The 22,913-nt window shown below is 49.6% G+C and overlaps 2 protein-coding genes across 5 annotated transcripts; one reads left to right on the plus strand and one right to left on the minus strand.

The window, feature by feature from the left end:
* Window positions 1-1,632: 1,632 nt before the first annotated feature.
* C1H11orf68 (chromosome 1 C11orf68 homolog) lies at window positions 1,633-3,731 on the minus strand. Of its 3 annotated transcripts, none has more exons than XM_020164751.2 (2): window positions 3,607-3,731; window positions 1,633-2,948 (listed from the first exon to the last, which is right to left on the minus strand). In XM_020164751.2, the coding sequence occupies exons 1-2, from the start codon at window positions 3,729-3,731 to the stop codon at window positions 2,192-2,194; spliced, it is 882 nt and encodes a 293-aa protein (XP_020020340.2). In that variant the 3' UTR covers window positions 1,633-2,191. The 3 variants fall into 3 exon arrangements, with proteins under 3 accessions (XP_020020340.2, XP_020020339.2, XP_020020342.2); XM_020164750.2 differs by having other exon boundaries at window positions 1,633-2,951; XM_020164753.2 differs by having other exon boundaries at window positions 2,420-2,962.
* A 357-nt stretch (window positions 3,732-4,088) lies between these two features.
* Window positions 4,089-15,251, plus strand: Drap1 (DR1 associated protein 1). 2 transcript variants are annotated; one of them, XM_074049331.1, is made up of 7 exons: window positions 4,089-4,241; window positions 4,473-4,545; window positions 4,632-4,725; window positions 5,016-5,135; window positions 5,262-5,355; window positions 5,588-5,676; window positions 15,230-15,251. In XM_074049331.1, exons 1-7 carry the CDS (start codon window positions 4,200-4,202, stop codon window positions 15,234-15,236), a joined length of 519 nt encoding a protein of 172 aa, XP_073905432.1. In that variant the 5' UTR covers window positions 4,089-4,199; the 3' UTR covers window positions 15,237-15,251. The 2 variants fall into 2 exon arrangements, with proteins under 2 accessions (XP_073905432.1, XP_020020338.1); XM_020164749.2 differs by lacking the exon at window positions 15,230-15,251 and adding an exon at window positions 6,102-6,303.
* The last annotated feature ends 7,662 nt before the right edge of the window (window positions 15,252-22,913 follow it).

The raw sequence follows: 22,913 nt of genomic DNA on the forward strand, positions 1-22,913 counted from the left end.
CTGTGCCACAGGTATTGAAGCAGAAGGAAAGCCTATGCTCAGGGCTGTACTCCAGTGAGTAAAGGACATGTCAACTTCGGTGGGGTAAGCAGAGCAGACAGGAATGCCTGAAGGGCAGCTGGGATAGCCGATGGGGAAGGGGATAGTCAATGGCAGCCCAAGAGAAGGGACTTTGTGCTGCAGACTGCAAGGAGTCACAGAGGAACTCTGAGGAGGGACACTTGCAGCTTTGCAGGGGACACCTAGACCTGGCTGTGGCAGGCTTCATTATAGAAGAGCCTGGGGCTGCCCACATCACTTGGGTTTTTTTTTTTTTTTTTTTTTTTTTTTGCAGTTCTGGGGCTTGAACTCAGGGCCTTCACCTTGAGCTACACTGCCAGCCCTTTTTTGTGATGGGTATTTTCGAAATAGGGTCTCACAAACTATTTTCCCAGGCTGGCTTCGAACCACTATCCTCCTGAGTAGCTAGGGTTACAGGCGTGAGCCACCAGTGCCCAGCTGCTTAGTCATCCTTAGAGAACCAACGAGAGTATAGCTAGGACTTCCCTCCAAGTCTTGGCCCATTTTGATCAAGTGCAAGGAAGTGATGGTCTGAGGCAAGCAGGGCACCAAGATCTGAGACCATTAGCTCTGGGGACTTCCCAAGGCTGGGCTGGGGGACTCAGCCCTGGGGAAGCTCAGGGTGGGGAGGAAGCTGGGAGGGGTTGACCCAGCATCTCATGACTCAGTCACTTCCACCCAGTCAGCTCAGTGGCATCTCCGCTCCTCTGCTCCAAATTCCAAATTGGTGAGGCTGCTGGAGGCTGAGTCAGCTTCAGCACAGCACTGCACGAGAGCAGCGTCCCCAGGAGGTCCCTGCCAAACTACTTGGCCCCCAATCAAAGGCAGCGCTGGGAAGTGGGAGCGCAATGCTCCTGCAGCCCAGAGTAGGGTGGCCCCGAGATCATGTGAGTGAATGTGCTCTTTCGGTTGTAAAGAGTTGACTGTGGCCTAGTCAGGTCAGGACCACACTGTCTGAGGAGGCAGGGACCTGGAGGCCCATCCCTGTTCTATGATTTTGCTGAGTTATCCTGGGCAAACCCTCTTTTCCCTCTTGGCCTCAATCTCCTTTTTGGTGGCATGGGGCCAGCATCTCCCTTAAGAGGTCATGAGAGTGAAATGATGCATGTGGAAGTGCTTTGGAAACTGCGAGGTGGCTCCAGTGACGGTCAGGGTGGCAAGGTGAGTACTAATGGAAGGGCTCCAGAATACCACCTATGGTTGTGCATGTTGTTCACTGCACAAGGACATCTAGCCCAGAGTGCCGAAATCCAGCACATCCTCTGTTCACCAAACTGCGCTCCAGCCTGGGACTGCATCTTTCTCCGACATGCACAAATTACCCTAGGAATGAGTGGCCCCTGGGCCTTCCTGGCAAGGTCAACCCTTGAAACAGCAGGAAATCATGGAGAAACTGATTGATTCTTGGGATGCAGGGGAGCAGGCTGGCTTTGCAGAGGTCCTCAGAGAGGCAGCTCAGCCTCAGCAGAGAAGCACATCTCATCACTGGGGACAGACAGGGAGGCTTGGCCAGGTTTCGGGTGGTTTCTCATAGCCTGCCTCTCCCCAGCAATCAAAGTAGGTAACCAAGCATTTTAAAAAACACTCAAGACACAGACCCAAGCTGGGTTTTATTGAAATGCCAGGAACAGGCCCATGTCAAGGGAGTCAGGGAAGGGAGGATGGCACTGCAGGCTGTGAGTTGGCAGGGAGGGTCAATGGCCTTACATCCCCTCAGCCAGGGGATAAGTAGGTATAATCCCCTACCCCAACAAAATGGCATGCTCGGTCCTGCAAGGCCCCTGCCCCCTGGACTATGACGGCTCCTGGGGCAGGGACTGGAAGCACTGTTTTCTCCTTTGTGAGGGAGGAAGGAAAGGGAAGAATGCAGGAGGAGGGAAAGGGGTAGCCGGGGATGAGGGTGGCCATGGAAGGCTCTCTTTTTGAGTATCTGCACCCAACCTGTGGTCCTGGGCAGTGGGGAAGCAGCATCGAAGAGGAATGCTGAGCTAACGGCCTATGTGGGGGGGGCGGGGCTGGAGTCAGCCCTGAACAAAGGGCAGAAGTTCAAGGGGACTGAAGATGCAGGCAGTTCCCGAGTGAACTAATCCTCAGCAGGTGGGCAGAGGATGGTCTCCCCCATTTGTCTCTACTAGGTCAGTTCTACATTGTTGGCACGGTCCAGAACTCGAGAGCCACGGGCATTGCCTCCAAGCTGGAAACGGCTCTCATAGAGAGTGGGGCAGAGGTGCCAGCGGTTGGCCCTGTAGATGCCCAGGTAGGTGTAGACATCCGGCTTGTAGGTGAGCAGACACTTAATACCTGCGGCACGGATGGCAGAATCTGCCTCTAATACACCCAAGCGGTCCGTGAAGTCGTCAGTGTACACACAGATGACCTGGCGTCCACCCTCCTTGGCTCGTGGGCTCACCTTGGCCACCTGAAGCCGGCCCTCAACCACGGCCCGAGCAATGCCAGCCCAGGCGTGATCCAGCTTGAAACCAGGTGCCAGGTGAATCAGCCACTTGCCTGACAGCACATGGTGGGTGATGGCCAGATGGCGCAGGGTACTTGGTGTGATGGGCCGCCCGCTTGTCTGCAGAGCCTCCCAGGCTGCCTGCAGGCCCTGGACATCACCAGAATTGGGGGTGTAGCCCTGCCCATAGGCTGCAATCCAGCCCACAGGCTCAGAGTTGGGTGAACCTGGGTCTCCATAGCGGGTAACTTGGGATGGTGGGTACTTGGCCAACCAGGCATCCAGCTCAGTGGCAGGCGAGGTGCGGGCATCAAATACCAGCCAGGGGTCCATGTCAGCTGCCATGGCCTCTGCGGCCAGGTGCTCAGCAGTGAAGCCATCCTCACGGCCACCTGGAGAGTCCTCCTCCTCCATCTCCTCACTTGGCTCCATCCTGCTGGGAGGGAACTAGGTCAGGTCTTAGACAATAACTACAGGCTGCTGGGCCCTCGTGGGTGCCAAGCACTGCACTAATCTGTGTGGCCTCCGGCGAGACTTAATGTCGCTGTGCCTCAGTTGCTGCGTCTTTAGAATGCTGATAACACTAATCCTGTCCAGCGGATTTGTTTTGGCAATGAAATGCCTGAAGTGGAGTGATGCTATTTTTACTACTTTCCCTGCTTATAATATAGACAAGAAAACTGAAACCCAGAGAAAAGGGACTTGCCCAAGGTCACACCTGTGGTGAGTGGCAGAGACGAAATGTGAACTCAGGTGTGGGAACACCTGCCCAAGCTACACCTTCTGGCTAGAGGCAGGCTCTGCTATCAAATGGACGCAAGGGAAGAGCATAGGTTCGAAAGCCCGGGAGGCAGGCCTTGGAAAGCCAGGCTTTCAGGGAGAGCGTTCCCAGGCCCACTTAAAGACCGGGACACTGAGGCCCAGAGAAGACAGTGACCTGCCTGAGGCCCACGGACGCCATAGGACTCGAACCAGGGCTAAGTTACAGCCTGCGGGAGGACCAAGATTCGGCTGTGCCACGCCCGCCGCCATTAGCGCCCACAGCCCGAGAAATGCCCCCGCCCCTGTCCCTTCCACCACCCAGCATTCACCTCCGGCCTTCGCTGCGTTCGGCGCCTGCCCAGCCGCGGGCCCGGCTTCGCTCCTGCCCCGGGTCCGCGCCACCACCACCGCCGCCTCGCCCCGCCCCCGCCACGGCCGCCGCCGTCGCCGCCATCTTAGCGCCTCGCCGTCTCAACTACAACTTTATAGAAAATCGCAGTCACGGGGCGGGGCCACAGGGCCGGACCAGCCGGGTGAGGGGCGGGGCTGTCAAGGGGAAAAAGGGCGGGGCTGACCCGGAGGGCGGGGTCATCGCGGAAACCCAGGGAGGGGCGGGCCCGCCTGGGCGGGGCTAACGTTTGCTCTTCGGGCTTGGGGGCGGGCGCGAGTGGCGGGTCTGCCGGGGGACCGACGCCTACCGCCTGGGAGACTAAAAGAGGAAGGCGTTTATCCCTTGGGAGCCGCTTCTTAAACAGGCGGCGCTAGGACCCAGTGGAGGCGCGGCGGGGGCAAAGAAGGCGGCACCAGGACCCGGGGGAAACTCGGCGGGCGGGCGGGCAGCAAGCAGGCCCGGGGGCCGGGAGGCTGCTGGCGGCGGCGGCGGCGGCGGCGCTGGGCCCGGCGCGGCGAGAAAGGCCCCGAGATGCCGAGCAAGAAGAAGAAATACAACGCGCGGTTCCCGCCGGTGAGCACGTGGTCGCACCCGGCAGGAGCGGACCCGGCTCTTGGGAGACCCAGGCCCAGGCCCGGCTGGGGGGGCGGGCGCACCTGGGTGTTTAAGGCCTTGACGCCCCGCCCCCTTCCGAGCCCTCCTGGCTCTGTGCCCCCCGCCCTCTTTCTCCCGGGACACCCCTCTCGCTCCAACATGCCTTCAGGGACGAAGGCGACGGCGTCGGAACTCTGCCTCTTTCCGCAGGCGCGGATCAAGAAGATCATGCAGACGGACGAAGAGATTGGGAAGGTGGCGGCGGCTGTGCCTGTCATCATCTGTATCCTGCTGGGGGCTGGCCGGGATGACGGGCATGGGGAGGGACTCGGGGATTCCTTTTCCCGGGTTCTCCTTGACGCCCCTCAGCTCGGGCGCTCGAGCTCTTCCTGGAGTCGCTGTTAAAAAAGGCCTGCCAGGTGACCCAGTCCCGGAACGCCAAGACCATGACCACATCCCACCTGTGAGTGGCCGAGGAGCTGGGAGGAGCGGGTGGGAGTCAGTGTACGGAGGATGAGGGAAGTGGGAGGCCAAGGGAGACCATCGAGTCCTCAGAAACTGGTAACTTTGGACTGGTGGAGAAGGAGTTGGGTGTTCCAGGCAGAGGGACCAACCAAGCAAAGGCAGGGAGTTCTGGTGGAGATGGGGAGGGGTTTTTCTAGGCTCTTGGCATCCAGGGCTCCCCATTGTCCCTCACTAAGAAACTCAGTGTCTGGGCCTCCTGAAGTGCCTTTCCCTCTGTACCTCTTCTAGGAAGCAGTGCATTGAGCTGGAGCAGCAGTTTGACTTCTTGAAGGATTTGGTGGCATCAGTACCTGACATGCAGGGGGATGGGGAAGACAACCATATGGATGGAGACAAGGGCCCTCGAAGGTGAGTGAGTAGCCAGTGCCAGGTATACAGGTGGGGAAGGCCAAGGCCATGGGGCTTGGGGATGGCTGGTGGGGGCAGCCAAGGTGTGGGGAGACCTCTGGGCACATGAGCTGTACCTTCCCAAAGGGGCCGGAAGCCAGGTAGCAGTGGCCGGAAGAACGGCGGGATGGGAAGCAAAGGCAAAGACAAGAAGTTGTCAGGGACTGATTCCGAGCAGGAGGTGAGTGAGTTCCCTAACCCCTTGTTCTGTCTCATGGTGATGGAAAGGCAGCCTTGGGCCAGGCTGAGTTGGCTGAAGGCCTGGTCTCATCTTTATCTGTTACCTCTTGCACCTTAGTCTCCTGGGTATAAATTGGGAAGTCTACTCCTGTCTCTGCCACTCTCGGGTCTAGACTCTCCAGTGATGGGCCCATGCTTTTTCTTGTCAAACCTCACTCCTGGGTTGCTTACAGGATGAGTCTGAGGACACAGATACTGATGGGGAAGATGAGACATCACAGCCCCCACCCCAAGTCAGCCACCCCCCTTCCCACTTTCAGAGGTAAGCAACCCAGGGATACAAGGAGGGGGCTACCAAACTCCCAAAGCCATTTGCTTTTCCCTTTGGTCTTCCTTGGTCACTTGGTGGTGTTGGTTGAGGATTTTTTTTTTTTTTTGGTGGTACTGGGATTTGAACTCAAAGTCTTGTACTTGTTAGGACAGTGCTCTACCATATGAGCCACACCTCCCGCCCATGACCGTCTTAAAGGCAGGAGACTGTTCTCTGAGGAGGTCTTATCCTCATTCTAATCTGGGGTAGTGGGTGGACCCTGGTCAGGGCTGTACTATCTGTTTTGGGTCCTTCCTTTCTCTGGAGTTTAGCTCTCATGGTACAGAAGGTGGTAGGCTCCCATGTCTGCCTCTGTAGGGTGGTGTGGGCCCCAGGCCTGAGAGCCCTGTCTGACTTTTCTCCTTTTTATTCTGCAGCCCTCCAGCTTCTTTCCTGCCTTTCCCCTCTACTCTGCCTTTGCCCCCTGCGCCCCCGGGTCCCTCAGCACCTGATGCAGAGGACGAAGAGGACTATGACTCCTAGCTCTCTGCTCCCTTTCAGTTGGTTTTAGTTGTTCTGGGCCAGGAGAAAAGGTGGAACTGTTCTTAAATTTATTAAAAAAATACTAAAAGGGAAAAATGAGTGTTTTCCAGCCTGTGTTCAGGGTTTGTGGCTGCTTTCCCATCACCCATCACCAAGATGGAGCCAGCGACAGTGGTAGGCTAATGGCAGCTAAGTGAAGGGGGTGTCAGCTGGGGAGGCTGGGGCAGCCCCGGAGCACTGAGGAAAGGAAGGTGGGAGGGTGGTGGTCAAGGGCCTGAGCCAGCAGGTGCTGGATGTGCTGGATGGACAGTCTGTCATTGTGCTGTGTGAACCTAGGCAGCCTTCTGCCCTTCTCTGGGCTACTTAAAGGGACAGGCAAGATAAGTGCTGAGACTGGGTTCTCTTCACCCAGCACAGTGAAGGGCATATGGGAAAAGCAGCAGGAGAGGAGATAGGCAAGTTAGTGGATGGCCTCAAACGCACCTTTTTTGTTTGTTGGTTGGTTGGTTGGTACTGGGGTTTGAACTCAGAGTCTTGCACTTGCTGGGCAGGCCTACTTGAGTTACATGCCCATCTGTTTTTTCTTTTTCACTTAGTTTTAGAATAGGGTCTCCCATTTATGATTGGACTGTAATCCTCCTATTATACTTCGCACATAGCTGGGATGACAGCTTATTGATTGAGATGGGGGGATCTCACTTTTTGCCCCCACTGGCCTCAAACCTCAATCCTCTTGAGTAGCTAGGATTACAGGGGTGAGATACCATGCTTGGCTGAAGGCATGTCTGTTTGTTTGCTGTACTGGGGCTTGAACTCAGGCCCTATACCTTGAGCCATTCTACCAGCCCATTTTTTTTGTGTGTGCATGTGATAGGTTTTTTCGAGATAGTGTTTTACAAACTATTTCCCTGGGCTGGCTTTGAACCTCAATCCTCCCAATCTCTGCCTCCTGAGTAGCAAGGATTACAGGTGTGAGCCACAGGCACCTGGCTGAAGGCATGTTTTTGAGTGGAGCAGTCTGCCTGTTCACGGGTATTTCTGGGCAGCCTGGCAGCTCCAGTGCCACAGACAGGTGTGTGTCTTCACGGCTCAGTGGCATGGTTAGGTGGTGGCCATGTGAGCCTCCTCAGTCTAAAGGCCTAGATCCTGGGAGCTGTGGGCCCATCTAGGATTGATGAGATCGCTGGCTTTCCCTGGTAGAGGCATCCCAGGGATCTTGGGGTTGTCCTGGGAGTGCAAGTGAGGATGATGGTAGGAGAAGGATGAGGCAGGGGAACAGAGAGCATGGGGAGACTTGAGTTTGTTTTGACCTTGGGCTTGACAGATGTGGGAGTGAGGGTAGGAATTAATAGGACCTCTCCCAGGTTGTTTTCTACAGCGTTTATCAGGGGTGATGCCCTTTCCCAGTTTGGGGACACAGGACAAAGGGGACAGGATTTGGCATGAAGAGCCCAAGTTTAGCTGTGATGAATTTGTGGTGCCCCTAGGGCACTGAGGGAGTTGTTGAGTGGGTGTGTAGATGTGGAGACCTAGGGACAGACCTGTAAACCTGGAGAGCAGGTGACCTCAGCAGGGGGAGGGGAGGGCCTGTGCAGGCCACCAGAGGAGACAAGCAGCCAAACCCAGGGCTATCCAGATGGGCCTGGAAGGACAGTTAAATACTATGGACACTGGTGGTTGATGAGGAGGTGGGAATAGCTAAAGTGAGGAAACTTCAGGTGAGCAGAGGCCACATTTGTGCTGTGAAGAGACCAATGGAGCAGTGTATGTTTGATTTTTTAAGATGGCAGAAGACTGGAATGTAGCTCAGTGGTAGAGCACTTGCCTAACATGCACAAGGCTCTGGGTTCCATCCCTAGCACCACAAAGAAAATTTAAAAGATGGTAGAATCATAAGCTTCTAGAGAGTGAGGGTCTCAAGAGTTGGAAGAGGCCAGGCACCAGTGTCTCATGCCTGTAATCCTAGCTACTTAGGAGGCAGAGATCAGGAGGATCGAGGTTCAAAGCCAGCCTGGGTAAATAGTTCATGAGACCCTATCTTGAAAAAAACCCAACACAAAAAATTGGACTGGTGGAGTGGCTCAAGGTGAAGGCCCTGATTTCAAACCCCAGTACCGAAAAAAAAAAAAAAAAAAGAGTTTGGAGAGAATTGATGGGTTGGGGGTGGCGCTAAAGCAGGCCCCAACCTAAGGAGGGTGAGGGTGGGAAGAGGGTTTTGGAGGGAACATTGAGGTGCCCCTTGTTCATCTGCTGGTGACTACTCCAGGAAGTAGGAGCCAGGGTCACCTGTCTTGCTGAAGGGGAAAAGAAGGTCTGAGATGGCACTGAGGACAGTGAAAGGCTCGGTGACCTGAGGCATGGTGTGGGGTGGCTGGGTTCTCCACTGGACAGCTAGAGACAGGCCTCCAAGGGCCCTGCCGCCCATCCATGCCCCGTCTTCTTACAGTGCTCCTGTTTCCAGCCTGAGGTATGGGCAGCCAGCCCCACTCCCTAGGGTTGAGGGGCAGGCAAGGCACTCTGGCTTGGTCAGTCACAGCACTGACACTCTGGCCATGCTGACTGGTGTGGGAATGGGGTCAGACCCCAGTGCACCTGAGCCCTGAGACTTCAGGTGAGACCATAGGAAAGAGGTTCAGTAGCAACAGCCACACAAGGCAGCAGAGCTTGGTAGGACACGGGCCTGGAGCTGCTGGAAGCACCTTGACCTCACAAGAGGCCATCCTGCTTGAGAGAAGCCAGTGTGGGAGGTTCAGAGATGGAGATTTCTGAGTGCATCTGAACACCTGGATCCAGGCCCACCAGGTGCCTGTGCATCTGGACTTCCAGTCACATGAACCAAGAGGTATCTTCCCCTGCCATGTAGAAAGAATGAAAGAACTCGGGATGACCTGGGGATTGAGCAGGAGGTAGTCTATTGGAGCAGTATTGTTTAGCAGCAGGTTGGAGACAGACCTGGGGAAGGCAGACACTTGGGGTCACCAAAGTTGAGGCCATGGGGTGAGGAAGAGGAAGAGACTGTAGGAGTCTGTTGCTGGGGTCCATCCCAGAGGTGGATTTTGAACTGAGAGGGTTCAAAGGATGACAGGAAAGTGAGGAGGGCAGGGCTCAGGGAGCACTTCTCGTGTACCTGCCAAAGTGTGAGGAGAACTGGAGCAGCTGACCTCCCGTGTTCTCAGCCTGTCCTGTTCAGTCTTCAGACAGAATGTAGAGAACTGGAGCCTCTGGAGCCAGGTACTGGGTTCAAAATCTGTCTCATCCACTTGCTAGCTTTATGTAAGCTCTGTAGCTTCTCTGTGCCTCAGTTTTCTATCTATAAAAGTGGGGCTAGTTAGTATCTTTATTAGTTACATGTGCTGTAATAGTTATACCTGTTGGACGGCAAGCTTGCTGGCATAATAAACCCAAAATACACAAGCCCCAATGCAATGGGAGTTTGTATCTTGCTCGTAGGTTCATAGTGGACTTTTTTTGACCAATAAGTCTGACCAATATGTCTAAGAAAGACATTAAGGATTAGGTTCTTGTGGCCTCACCATCTTTAGCCCATGACTTTCAAGGTCATGGAGGGTAAAGGTCATAGCCAATGGAGGTTTTTATAGGCCAGGACTGGGAATGGTCTAGTGCCTCTGCTCACTTTACTTGCTAAAGCTGGTTACACGGTTCCACCCAAGCCAACCTAGGTGACCATCAGCCATTTTCTGTCGCAGATCCTCACATAACAGTTGGAGAGGCCTGGCCCAACTTTCACCAAATGTTAGGAGTACAGCTTCCTGAGTCAGAGGGCAGGACCCAAAGGGAGATGATGCTCCTGGTTGGGCCAGGCCTCTGGGTACCTCCTTGGAGTGGGAATAAGTGGTTTTGGCCTCTGGGTGCCTGGCTACTGGGGAATAGATGATTTTCTCAACAGGGAGTCTGGAGCCTTGAGCTTTGAACTAAGTCCTGTCTGAATATGCAACCTGGTCTCAGCTGTGCCCCCAGGTGTTGGCACAGCCAGTGTAAGCCAAGCACTGTGACCTTCCCTGCCAAGTGGAGAGCCCCCTTCCGCAGCCCATGTAAGACTCATTCAGTAAACACTTGCTAAGCACCCACCATCAGTACTCAGTGGGGAGGTGAGTGTCCGGTCACCCACTAGAGCCTGAAATGACAGAGGCTGACCTTAGTAAGTACTACAGAAAAGGCAGTGACACAGAACTCATACGCTGCTGGGAATGTCAACGGGGACAACACCTTGATAAAGCATTTGGCAGTTTCTTATTAAGTTGACTAATCTTCAATTAGTCCATTAAGTTGATACATCTTCCCTGTGACCTAGAAATTTCACTCCTATGTATCTCCCTAAGAGAAGTGAAGCCACATGTCCCCAAAAAGAATCTACAGAGTGTTCATTGCCCCCACTGGAAGCAGCTCCACTGCCCATTGACAAGGGCTTGTGTAAATACATGTAGCATAGATATGCTAGAACAGTGGAAAAGAACAAACCATTACATACAACGTGGGTAAATCTTGTTATGTTGAACAAAAGCCAAACAAAAGCGTACATTCGATGATATAATTCATTTCAATGAAGTTCTAGGACATTCAAAAATCAGTGGTGATGGAAGTCAGTATAATAGTTACCTAAGGGGTGGGGATTGACTGGGAGGACCATAGGGAGACTTTTGGATATATTCTATGGCTTGAATGTGTGGTGCTTATATATAAAAATATATTCATTGTACACTTAAGATTTGTGCACTTTTATGATACTTTCATAAAAATTTAGTCTATATAATCATCTATATATATATCATCTATTTGTCATCTATCTAGAACCTATTGCAGACCAAGCAGTATCCTAGGTGGTGGTGATCTTATGAACAAAATGTTCTTGGAGTTTATTTCTGAAGGAGAGACACAGACAATAAAGACCACAAATAGCATGTCAGATGAGATAATATATGATATGTGCTGTGGGGAAGATAAAGGTTAAAAAGGGAGAGTGGGAAGCCCAGTGCCGGAAGGGTGGCCTAGCATTTTATGCCAGGTAACTCAGGTAAGGTAAGAGTTGAGCAGAAACCTCCAGGAAGTAAGGAGTAAGTGGGCCACCCAGTTCTTTGTGGGGAAAGGGATGTAGTAGGATGGATAGCAAGGTCGAAAGTCAGGAGGATCAGAGTAGATTCTATCAGTTTCCCTGTGGCCTCTCCCACCTCCTTCTTACCCACCCTCCAGGGCCTGATTCAATTCCACCTTAGCTGAGCAGTATCCTCATGGCACTGGCAGCTCCTCGGGGCTGAGTTTTGTAGTGAGGGAGAACATAGCAGTGTGGGACTCCTACCACACTTGCCTAGGTTGCTGGCCTGGGCCCCAGAGGCCAGGGAAGGGGCAGGAGGACCTCTTTTGGCCTCTCCCCTGATCTGGAGGTTAGAGACCCTGACAGTTCCCTTCACCTCTCTGGACTTTACCTTCCACCCCTGTCAGTCTCAGGGGAGGCTGTTGTAGTAGCTGAAGGCCCTACAATTGTTAGATCTAGCTCCACTTGTTAGGTCCCCCTATCCACTAAGCCCTCCTCTAGGGGAGGTGTCTCCATCACCACCACTTATAGATGAGGAAGTGAGGTGAGTGTCCCATTGGCAGAGAAGTGGATGGAGGCTTGTACGTGAGCCTGTGCAGTGGATCAGCACATGGGCGGTAGAGTTAACAACCTCGCCCTGCCTCCAGAGCTGAGGCAGTCCCTTTTCAGGTGCAGTGGCACTGGGCTCCAACATGGAGGTGACCAAGTTCACACTTTTCTAGGCTGTGGGCACCATGGTAGAGACATGGCACTCATGACCCAGACACTCCACCAGAGACCTGGTCTGGTCTCTCCTCTCCTGGGTTCAAGGTCTTTAATGATAGTGGGGCTGGACTTTCTCAGGGGGCTTTTTATAGCTGGGGAGTGGGCAGGCCCATGTAACCTCACATCATTTGGTTGAACCATCTTTATTCTGAAATCACAGGCTTCCTGACATGTATGTGTGGGTTCAAATGTCATTTTTCAATAAATGGAGTAAGGGCTAGGATTTCTGCACCCATGCCAGTTATCAGAGAGCTGCAAGGAACACAAGATCCCACATGACACCCATAAGACAGGCAAGAACAGAAAGTCAAGCAAACTGACTGCTGGAGAGGATGTGGGTAGAAGGAAGTCTGGTGCCTAGGGTGGGAGTGTTAATAAGAATGATGTTTCACAGGAAAGACATATCAGAGGCATGGTTAGAGGGGGCAAAGAGTCAGTGCTAACTTGGGTGTCCATGGTTGGTGAACTGCACAGGCAGACAGCAGCAGGAAGAGAGCTTAGACACACTGTGTTGGGTGAAAAGCCAGTCAAATAGGAATCAAGTTCTACAGCACAGCACAGCACTGTACACAACAATCCTGTACATTTCTGCCACTTACTCAATGACCTTGGGCAAATGACTTAAACTGTTTTACTTCAGTTTCCTTATCTGAAAAATGGGGACAGTAAGAGTACTTCCTTCAGGGAATAAATGCAATATGACACCAAAATGATCTACCACAGTGTCTGGCTTAGAGTAAGCACCCAAAAAATGGTATCCCCCACTTCCCATGGGTGTGGAAACCAAAGCCTAGAAAACGTGTTGGAAGGGCATGGGGGGACACTAAGGGGTCAGGAATAAGATTGGGGGTGCAGAAAAGGGGAAAGTCAATTTAAAAGAGACACTACCTTGAGGCAGAGGGAGGAGGATCTTAGTCCAATGCCAGCTGGAGCAAAAGCATGAGACCCTATCTGAAAAACAAAATGAAAAGAAGTCGGGCACTGGTGGCTCACGCCTGGAACCCTAGCTACTCAGGAAGCAGAGATCAGGAGGATCTCCGTTTTTAAGCCACCCCAGGCAAGTAGTTCACAAGACCCTATCTCGAAAAAAAAAAAAAATCACAAGAAAGTGCTGGTGGAGTGGCTCAAGGTGTAGCCCTGAGTTCCCCAGTACCGCAAAATAAAGAAAGAAAGAAAGAAAGAAAGAAAGAAAGAATAGTGAGCATGGCTCAAGTGGTTAGAGCTAGCAAGCATGAGGCCCTGAGTTCACTCCCTAGTGCCACCAAAAGTAAGTAAAAATTCTTTTCAAGATCCTGCTGACTCATGGAGTGCAAACCAAGAATCATGGGCTGCTTAAGTCTATGAAGCCCATGTTCAAAGCAAAAACAAAAACAAAAAGACATTGCCAGTCGTCTTCTAGAATGAACTAAACCAATTTATCCTTCCAACAGTGTTCTAAGGGCAGGGTAAGTGGTGGATGTGCAGGGTTCATGGGGATCCTAAGTGTTTTCTTTCAATTACTAGACAAACATTTGCTGAGCACCTGCTCACTGCACCAACCCAATCCAGCTTGTGAGAGTTTAGCACAAGGGGAAACACAGGATAGTTGCTATTATCCTGCAGTGCCAGGGGGTGATGGGATGGCACTAACCAAATCTCCAGCAATCCAGGTGGTAAGTGCCATGAAGGAAAAGACTCAGGGAGAAGGGAGAGAGAGGGACTGGCCCTCTGTGTTGGGAAGTCCTAGGAGGTAAAGGAACTGCAAGTGCATGGCTGAGGCCCAGGTCCTGGGATGGTGGCAGTAGTCTGGGGTTCCAGCCACAAGTTCTCTCCTACCTTCTGACCTGCCTTAACAGGCTCCTGTCCTACCCTTGTCTGGAGTCAGATCCAATACTGCAAAGAAGTAGGTCGGATTGGCTGTGGGAGAACTGATACTGGGGTATTGCTCAGGCTCTCCATCTGTCCTCGAGAGGCCCCACACCTCTGCATGCTCATCAGGTCCATCTTCCCTTTGGAATCCACTGCCTACTACACTGAGAAAGCTGAGCACCCTGTCAAGAGTTTGCCCTCTGGGTAGTACTCTTGTATTTTCATTCTAATAACCACCTTGATTAGACTTGTGTCTTTGAGTAGATACTCAGGTGCTCTACTGCTTGAGCACACCTCCTGTCCACTTTGCTCTGGTTATTCTGGAGATGGGGGGGGGTCTCAGGAACTATTTGCCAGGGCTGCCCTTGAACCTCAATCCTCCTGATCTCAGCCTCCCAATAGCTAGGGTTATAGACATGAGCTACCCACATCCGGCTCTGCCTATTTTTAAATTGGGTTATTTGCCTTTTTTTTTATACTGGGGTTTAAACTCAGGGCTTGTATTTGCTAGGCAGGCACTCTACCACTTGAGCCACTTCTGCCAGTTATTTGCGTTTGTTTTTTTTTTTTTTTTGGTTTTTTTTTTGCGGTACTGGGGCTTGAATTCCAGGCATATACCTTGAGCTACTTCACCAGCCCTTTTTTTGTGATGGCTTCTTTTTTGAGATAGGGTCTTGTGAACTATTTGCCTGGGCTGGCTTCCAACCAGATCTTCTTAATCTCTGCCTCCTGAGCAGCTAGAATTACAAGCATGAGCCACCAGCACCTGACAAGAGTTTTTAAAATGTGTTTTACTCAAGTAGTAGAGCGCCTGCCTAGCAAGCGTGAGGCCCTGAGTTCAAACCCCAGTACTGCCAAAAAAATTAATGAAATGTATTTTGGATACAAGTCTCTTGTCAGATATACGATGTGCAAAAATTTTATACAATTTTGTGCAATGTCTTTTCACTTACTTCATGGTATCTTTGAAGTACAAAAGATTTATTTATTTACTTACTTACACAGGAGGTGGATGGAGATCAGGAGGATCACAGTTCAAGGTCAACCTGGGCAAAAAGTCCAGCTATACAGCTGTGATCCCAGCTATATAGGAAATGTAGATAGGATTAAGCTTCAGGCTGGCCTGGGCATAAACACAAGATCTTATCTAAAAAATAACTCAAGCAAAAGGGCTGGGGATGACTCAAGTGATACTGCGCCCATAGCAAGTGCAAGACCTGAATTCAAACCCCAGTACTGCCAATTTTATATATGTATATATACAGGACACTTCCTGTAGTCTCTCTTTCTCAGGAATTATAATCCTGTGTTCTCTGTGGACTAATATCTGAAAGAAGGTGTTTCTTATACTTTTTCCAGGTTTTAAGTCATTTGTGGCCGAAGAGTAATTTCAGTGCACCTTCCTTGCCCTTCCTTGCCAGAATCCAAAGTCCCTCTCCTTCTACCAAGTCCTTTACCTGTCTCTCTTCCAAGGTTCTTCCCATGCTGTAATTTGGATTGGACTGTGACCATCTCCAGGGCAGGAAACTCATGCCTGTGTGTCACAGGGTCAGGAATATGGAAGGCATGTGGTGAATATGTCCTCGTGATCTGGTCTGCCCTGCTCCTCTTCTAGGCGACCTCAAAACACATCTTCAAGCCAGGCACCAGTGGCTCACACTTGTAATCCCTAGCTACTCAGGAGGCAGAGATCAGGAAGGATTTCCATTTGAAGCCAGTCCCGGGCAAAAAGTTCTGGAGACCCTATCTTGAAACACCCATCACAAAAAAAGAACTGGAGGAGTGGCTCAAGCGGTAAGAGCGCCTACTTAGCAAGTGTGAGGCTCTGAGTTCAAACTCGAGTGCTGCCAAAAAAAAAAAAAACCCAAACAATAAACAAAAACATATCTTCATCCTTAAAGAACTGCTCCTCCCATGCTCTGACCACATGGTACCTCCACAGGACTTCTGGTCCAGGTCCCCTTCCCATTGGTTCTCTGTACTTGACCCAGGGGTAGTTGAGACTGAAGACAGCATGTGTCAGAGTCCTCCCTTAGGTTTTTCTTCCTGGATATGTGGGAGAGTCCTCTCCACTTTGGTGATGAAGGTCCAAAGATTGTAACTTGGAGCTGCCTGCAGCCAGTGTTCCCACCGGAGGGAGAAAGACGAGAGAGAGAGAGAGAGAGAGAGAGAGAGAGAGAGAGAGAGAGAGAGAGACAGACAGAGAGAGAGAAAATGAGAGAAAAATAAAGATGACACACACATAGTCAATGGGAGTCAGGTCCCTTGACCCAGGCAAAACTGAGGTCAGGAATACATTTGCCTTTTTTATAATTTGGTAAAATAAACTAATTGTTTATTATGGGGCTTTTTGACTTAATTTATTACTGTCAATTATATACCAAGGGTTGATGGTTACTACAAGGTCTATACTGTGTTTCTGTATATTTGCTTAGTGACTGGAATAAATGTGTATGTCTACCAGTGGCTCACACATGTAATCCTAGGTACTTAGGAGAGGCTGAGATTGGGAGGATCTTGATTTGAGGCCAGCCAGGGCAAATAGTTCCCAAGACCCCATCTCCAAAATAACCAGAGCAAAATGAACTGGAGGAGTGGCTCCAAGGGTAGAGTGCCTGCTTTGCAAGAATGAAGACCTGAGTTCAAATCCTAGTCCCACTAAAAAAATAATAAAGTGAAAATACAATTAGAGAAAATGAAGATTGGGATCAAGAACATAGAAGGTGCTTTATATTGAATAATTTGGCTCTGAGCTTTCTGGCAAGAGAGATGCAGTAACTTTTTGGATTTTTCAGAGCAGAAAGTTCATACAAGTTCTTCATTGTAAAGAAATTTTTTTTCTAGCTCCAAAGGAAAAATTTCAGATGGGGCTATGGGAGGAGGTACCGAGTGATGTGGTGAGGCCAACCCTAGCCACATTCCAACAGCCAAAGTCTACAATCAGCTTCCAACAATGACTTCATGGAGAATAAGCCTAGGGAACTAGTAAGGTTAACAAATTCAGTCTTGGCCTTGCCTTGACCTCACAGTGGCTCTTGTCACTGTTAGTCACTTCCCTCCTGCTTGAAATACTTTCTTCACTTGGCCGGGAGCCATCACTCTCTCAGCAGTCTTCTTTCTCACTGGTTGCTATAGTCACTACATCTTCCAGACCTCTCCTGACCCCTAAACAGCCATGGGCCAGGCTCAGCCTCCTGGCTTCTGATCTGTTCTCCCTTCCATGCTTCCCTCAGCCCAAGTCTTCCAGCCTTTTGTACCCCGGGCCCTCCAGTTTAATTTCTCCTTGACAGCCAGAGGAAGGAAGATATGACTGTTCTGTTCCTCAGTCTTGCTCACCCAAAGTCACTAAAGAAATCTGTTACCGTAACTGTTCTGTGTAGGTGCCACATCTCTGAACTCGATTTATAATCAAAGATTCTCTTCTTCCCTGGTCATTGCAACCCTCATCAACCCTCTGCTATATTTTTTGGGGGGGAGGCCTTAAACTCAGGGCCTTCACCTTGAGCCATTCCACCAGCCCTATTTTTGTGAAGGATTTTTTTAAGATAGTATCTTGAGAACTATTTGCCTGGCTGGCTTTGAACCTTCATTCTCCTGATCTCTGCCTCCTGAGTAGCTAGGATTACAGGCATGAGCCAACATTTAGATTTTTAATGGCTACTGCCTGATTGGCAACTCTCTGCGATCTTATCGCTATGGGGTGCAGGGAGGGAGGAAGGAAGGAAAGTGACAAGGAAGTGTTTGCTTGACTGTTGCTGGTGTAATGTGACATCTCCAGATAGCAAAATTTTTCATTCTAGCCTCTGCCCTGTGGGGAAGCTAGGGGTTCCTGGAAGTCTTTTATGGATCCCCTCTCCTCTGCAACTCTAGGGAACAGGCAGGGCCTCTGTTTGGCTGCTCTGGTTTTCTTCTAAGTGGCACACACAGACCCACTCTAATGGGGATACTGTGCAGCATAACACAAGTCCTCTGGCCAAGACCCATTTTTACCTTTCTGCTAACCAGTTCCCACCGTGGGACCATATCCTTTCTGGAGGCCATCTGTACTGATGACCCACTGGGCCTGTATGACTGCAGCAAGCCCCTGCAGCTCTCCAGGGGGCTTCCCTGAAGCACTTTGCACCAGATTTGATGTTAGAAAGCAACTTCCTGCCACCTGTAAGGAAGATTGAGAGTTCAAGGCCAGCCTGGGCTATAGAGTGAGAACTTTCCTCAAAAAAAAAAAAAAAAAAGACTGTAGGAATTTTTATGTTAATCTGTATATGTTAAAAGGTTTTTCCATAATAAAACATTTTCATAAATAAGACCAAGGACTGGGAATATAGCTCAGTGGTAGAGCACATGCTTAGCATCTATATGCAAGGTCCTTGATGGGTTTTTTTGTTGTTATTATTATACTGGGGCTTGAACTCAGGACCTACACTTTGAGCCATTGTACCAGCCCTTTTTTTGCAAAGGGTTTTTTTTTGAGATAGGGTCTTGAGAACTATTTTCCCAGCCTGGCTTTGAACCTTGATCTTCCTGATCTCTGTCTCCTGAGTAGCTAGGATGACAGGCGTGAGCTACCAGTGCCCAGCAAGGTCCTTGGTGTGATATCAAGAAGAAGAAAATGGAGTAGGAGGATACAGTGTCTCTGGCCCTAGAGACTCAGCAGGACAGCAGCTCTTACCAACTTCTTCCTTCAAAATCCTCCTTTGATCCCTTTATACTCTTGAGGTTGATGAGGGTTTCAAAAGTGGCCAAACGATCCAGGCATGGTAACACAGGCCTGTAATCCCAGCATTTAGGAGGCTGAGGCAGAAGGACTGCGAGCTCAAAGCCAGCCTGGTCTATATGGTCAGTCCCTGACTCAAAAAGAGTGGCAAAATGGGCTCTGGGCTGATTAATTTTGGATGTCAACTTCACTGGATCAAAGAATTGGTAGACTGAGAATATTTCCAGAGCAGATTAGCACATGAGTTTGAGTGAGGAAGTCAGCTCTCAGTGTGGGTGAGACCATACTGAAGTGAATTGGTCTTTCTCCAAGAACTGGGATAGGCTTTTTCAGTGCCTTGAACACCAGAACTACAGGCTCTCTGGCTGTTGAACTTGGCCCCTGTGCTCTCAGGCTTTTGACCTTGGTCTGAGAATTACAATATTAATGTCCCTGTTTCTGAGACTTTCAAGTTCATCTGAGCCATGCTTCTGGCATCCTAGGGTCTTCAGCCTGCAGATAGGTGATGACCTGTCACGGGACTTCTCAGCCACTAAAACTGGATGACTCAATTCCCCTAAAAATCTCTATCTATACACAGATCCTATTGGGTCTGACACTCTGTAGAGCACTAATAGTAAATTTTCTTTAAAAATTGTATTCTGGCCAGCAGCAACTCACTTTGGCATTCCATCCATTTTTTTCTAGAAACCTCAGTGGCAACTTATGACCTCCTGTCAGGCTCTCCATCACCTCAAGGCAAACCCAGACTCCTCCCCATAGCTACCAGGCCCTACATGACCAGATCCTTGAATCTCCACAGAAGTTTAAAATGTCAAAATACTGTTGGGTGCCGGTGGCTTGCGCCTGTAATCCTGACTACTCAGGAGGCAGAGATCAGGAGGATTGAGGTTCAAAGCCAGCCTGGGAAAAGAATTTGGTAAATCACATCTCAAAAATACTCAACACAAAACAGGGCTGGTAGAGTGGCTCAAGCAGTAGCACTCCTGCCTAGTGAGCATGAGGCCCAGAGTTCAAACTCCAGTGCCACCAAAAACTAAACTAAAATAAAATATAGAAATGAGTATATGTTAGTTATATAAAAATTTATGCAAAGTGAATACATTCCTAGAAAAATATGAAATGCTTAAGTTGGCACAAGCGTATCACGAACTTCAACATATCAGCACAGTAAAGAAAGTTGTAATCTAAGATGCTAACGTGAAAGAGGCCTGACAGACGCTTTATAGGGCAGTTCCACCAGAAGTACATGGAACAGATGGTCATTATCTTACACCAGTTGCTCCAGAAGCCAGAGAAGGAGAGAAGGATGCTCAGTTCCTTGTTTGACTCTCAAACCAGATAAGCAAAGGAAAGTACTCTGTGGAGCATTTCACTGTGGATGCAGACGTTAAGCTACAAAAAGACTAAAAATAGAAGGCTGTCCCACTTAGGAGTGGAAAAAGGACTTGTTAAGGCTCTTCAAATACAAACCTCTATTCACAACATTTAGGAATCTGACTCCATCAAAATGAAGGATTTTTCTTCCACAAAGGCCCTCAGAGACAATGTGGACAGACAGTTGATTGTGATTCAGGGAATAAAGAACTCCTGCGAGTCAACAGGGAAAGATGAGGAAAACTGTGGAGGGGCGGGGATGTGGCTTTAGTGGTAGAGCACATTCTTAGCATGTGTGAAGCCCTAGGTTCCATCTCCAGCACCAAAATAATAACAATAATAACAATAATAATAGTAATATTATTATTGTGGCCAAAGAAATAATCAGAGCATGATATGCCTTTTTTTTTTGGCAGTACTGAGGTTTGAACTCAGGGCCTCACACTTGCTAAGCAGGCGCTCTACCACTTGAGCCACTCCACCAGCCTTCTTTTGCATTGGTTATTTTCAAGATAGGGTCTCATGGAACTATTTCCTTTGGCTGGCTTTGAACTGTGATCCTCCTGACCTCTGCCTCCTGAGTAGGTAGGATTGCAGGCGTGAGAAACCCCACCCATTTTTTAATCACAGGGTTGGGAAAAATTCATTAAGGTAAATTATATCAACCAACACTTGGTGAGAATGTTGGCAGACAGAAAACCTTGTCATTAAGCAATCTGAAATTGGCACGTTTGTGCACCACGAAGTCCTTGGTAAAATAATCCACAGCGCATCTCCTGCAGGTGCACAGAGAAGCATATGACCACGGTGTCCTTTGTAGAAGCAGGAGTTGGGAGTAGCCGTGAGGAGAATGGATTAGGTGAAGGGTAATGGAGTCAGAATGAACATGGGCACCTTTTATACGCATGGTGCTGAAAGAACAGAGTGAAAAATAAAGGTGAGATCAATACCACTTACACAAACCAAATACACATAATGCCCTAATATCAACTAAAACCACAAATACGCAAACATGACATTAGATATTTCACAAGGATCAAATCAGTTGGATGAGAAGATAAAGGAGAAACAAACCAAACCAAAATGAATAGGTGGCCTTGCTCCACTGATGCTTTTATATGCTTCGAGATAAGGAATCCAGGAAATTCAGCTCTCTGCTCTCAAAGACCAAAAGAAGAGGAGACATGTGAAAAAGTCACCAACAGGCCACTCACAGAGGAAGCATAAATGGTCCATTAAGAGAGAAATCCTAGCTACCCAGGAGGCTGAGATTGGGAAGATCATGGTTCGAGGCCAGCCCAGTCAAAATAGTTCATGAGACCTCATCTCCAAAATAACCAGAGCAGAATGGGCTAGAGGTTTGACTCAAGCAGTAGAGCACTTGCTTTGCAAACTCAAAGCCTTGAGTTCAAACCCTAGTCCCATCAAAGACAGAGAGACAGAGAAAGAGAGAGAGAAAAAAAAATACATAAATCTCACACATTATACAAGAGAATGCAAGTTACACCAATAATAAGAATAAATAGTTTACAAGACTCTATCCTCAACAAACCCATCATAAAAAAGGGCTGGTTGAGTGGCTCAAGATGGAGGCCCTGAGCTCACACCCCAGTACCGGAAAAAAAAAAGTATTTTTCGGGCTGGTAGAGTGGCTCGAGTGGTATAACACCTGCCTAGCAAGTATGAGGCCCTGAGTTCAAGCCCCAGTTCCACCAAAAAAGAAAAAAAGAATATTTTTCATGTACATGTCACATTAGCAAAGATTTTTTAAAATTGTGATACAAAACTTATAATACATTTTGCTGGTGAGGGTATAACACTGTTAACAGAAATCTACATTGATTGAACATTGAGGAGGAATAATTAGACACTATCAAAATGTAACTTGCTCACAGTCAGAGAGTTTGACACTCTTGTAGAAATACCCAGGTGTGCAAAGGTCTATTTATACGGACTTCCATGACTTTGCTCTACATGTGTAAAAGGGGAGCAGTGTGGAGCTGTGTCCATGTTTGAAAATACCCAAAACAAAAAAGGGCTAGTGGAGTGCTTCAAGTGGTAGAGCAACTGCCTGGCAAGCACGAAGCCCTGAGTTCAAGCCCCAGTACTGCAATCAATCAGTCAATCAATCAATAAATGTCATTTAGTAGTCACCATAACAACAAACATTGGCCAAATGGGTTGCCCCCGTGATTTCATTAGTCCTCCAAACAAATTTATGAGCTGGGCTCAAGACCCCAGTTTTTCAGGGCAGATAAGTAGTCACAGAGCTAGTGAGAGGGCAAGCCAGACCTCCAGCCCTGGTCTGTCCATCTTCTGGGCCTCAGCTCAGCACCAGGTACTAGTGGTTAGCACCAGGTGTCCCTGGAGGATTCAGCAAACCAAGGCTTCTTAGTAGTGTGGATAAGGCTGAAATGCTGTCATTCCCTTCAGAGCCTTTTCTAGGCTCTTATTTGTCTGCTGACTCTCTCTCCTGCACATCATTCAACTTCCTGACCCTGCCAGGGGCCAGGAGAGCAAGTGGTTTGAATAAGACTTCATGAAAGTTCAATTTGCCTCCCCAGGGCCTGGGCCAGGGCTGGAGGCAGGCCTCTTCCATTGGTCTGCCTCAGTCACCAATTGGGCATCTTTGTAGGACCTGAGGACCTTTCAAGAGGGCGAGTCCTAAGGTCCCTTTTACAAGAGATGGACAAATGAAGGCTGAGTGGGGGCAGGGGACTTACCCCAGGTCATACAGGGAGTCTGCAGCAAAGGCAGGATGTGGCCTGGGTCCTGCTGAACCCTCCCTCTGGAAAGAAGTGGGCTTCATATACCCTGGCTGAGCCTGAGCCTCACCTGGCCATACTTTGTGCCAGAGCCCTTCAGACTAGCCAAGGACTGGTTGCCGTAGAGATGGCCCTGAGGGTAGTTCCAGAGTAGTAGATGGGTGTGGGGTATGGGGAGGACATCACT

Source organism: Castor canadensis, chromosome 1 (assembly GCF_047511655.1).
Source record: "Castor canadensis chromosome 1, mCasCan1.hap1v2, whole genome shotgun sequence".
NCBI classification, from domain to species: domain Eukaryota; kingdom Metazoa; phylum Chordata; class Mammalia; order Rodentia; family Castoridae; genus Castor; species Castor canadensis.

What these genes read in the sequence shown, in the direction of transcription:
- C1H11orf68 (XM_020164750.2), bottom strand. Translation starts at nt 3,731, where the DNA reads ATGGCGGCGACGGCGGCGGCCGTGGCGGGGGCGGGGCGAGGCGGCGGT. An exon ending in GAACGCAGCGAAGGCCGGAG is followed by an intron (nt 2,952 to 3,606) that starts GTGAATGCTGGG and finishes GTTCCCTCCCAG; the next exon opens with CAGGATGGAGCCAAGTGAGG.
- Drap1 (XM_020164749.2), top strand. Translation starts at nt 4,200, where the DNA reads ATGCCGAGCAAGAAGAAGAAATACAACGCGCGGTTCCCGCCG. An exon ending in GGCTGTGCCTGTCATCATCT is followed by an intron (nt 4,546 to 4,631) that starts GTATCCTGCTGG and finishes GACGCCCCTCAG; the next exon opens with CTCGGGCGCTCGAGCTCTTC. An exon ending in GGAGACAAGGGCCCTCGAAG is followed by an intron (nt 5,136 to 5,261) that starts GTGAGTGAGTAG and finishes ACCTTCCCAAAG; the next exon opens with GGGCCGGAAGCCAGGTAGCA.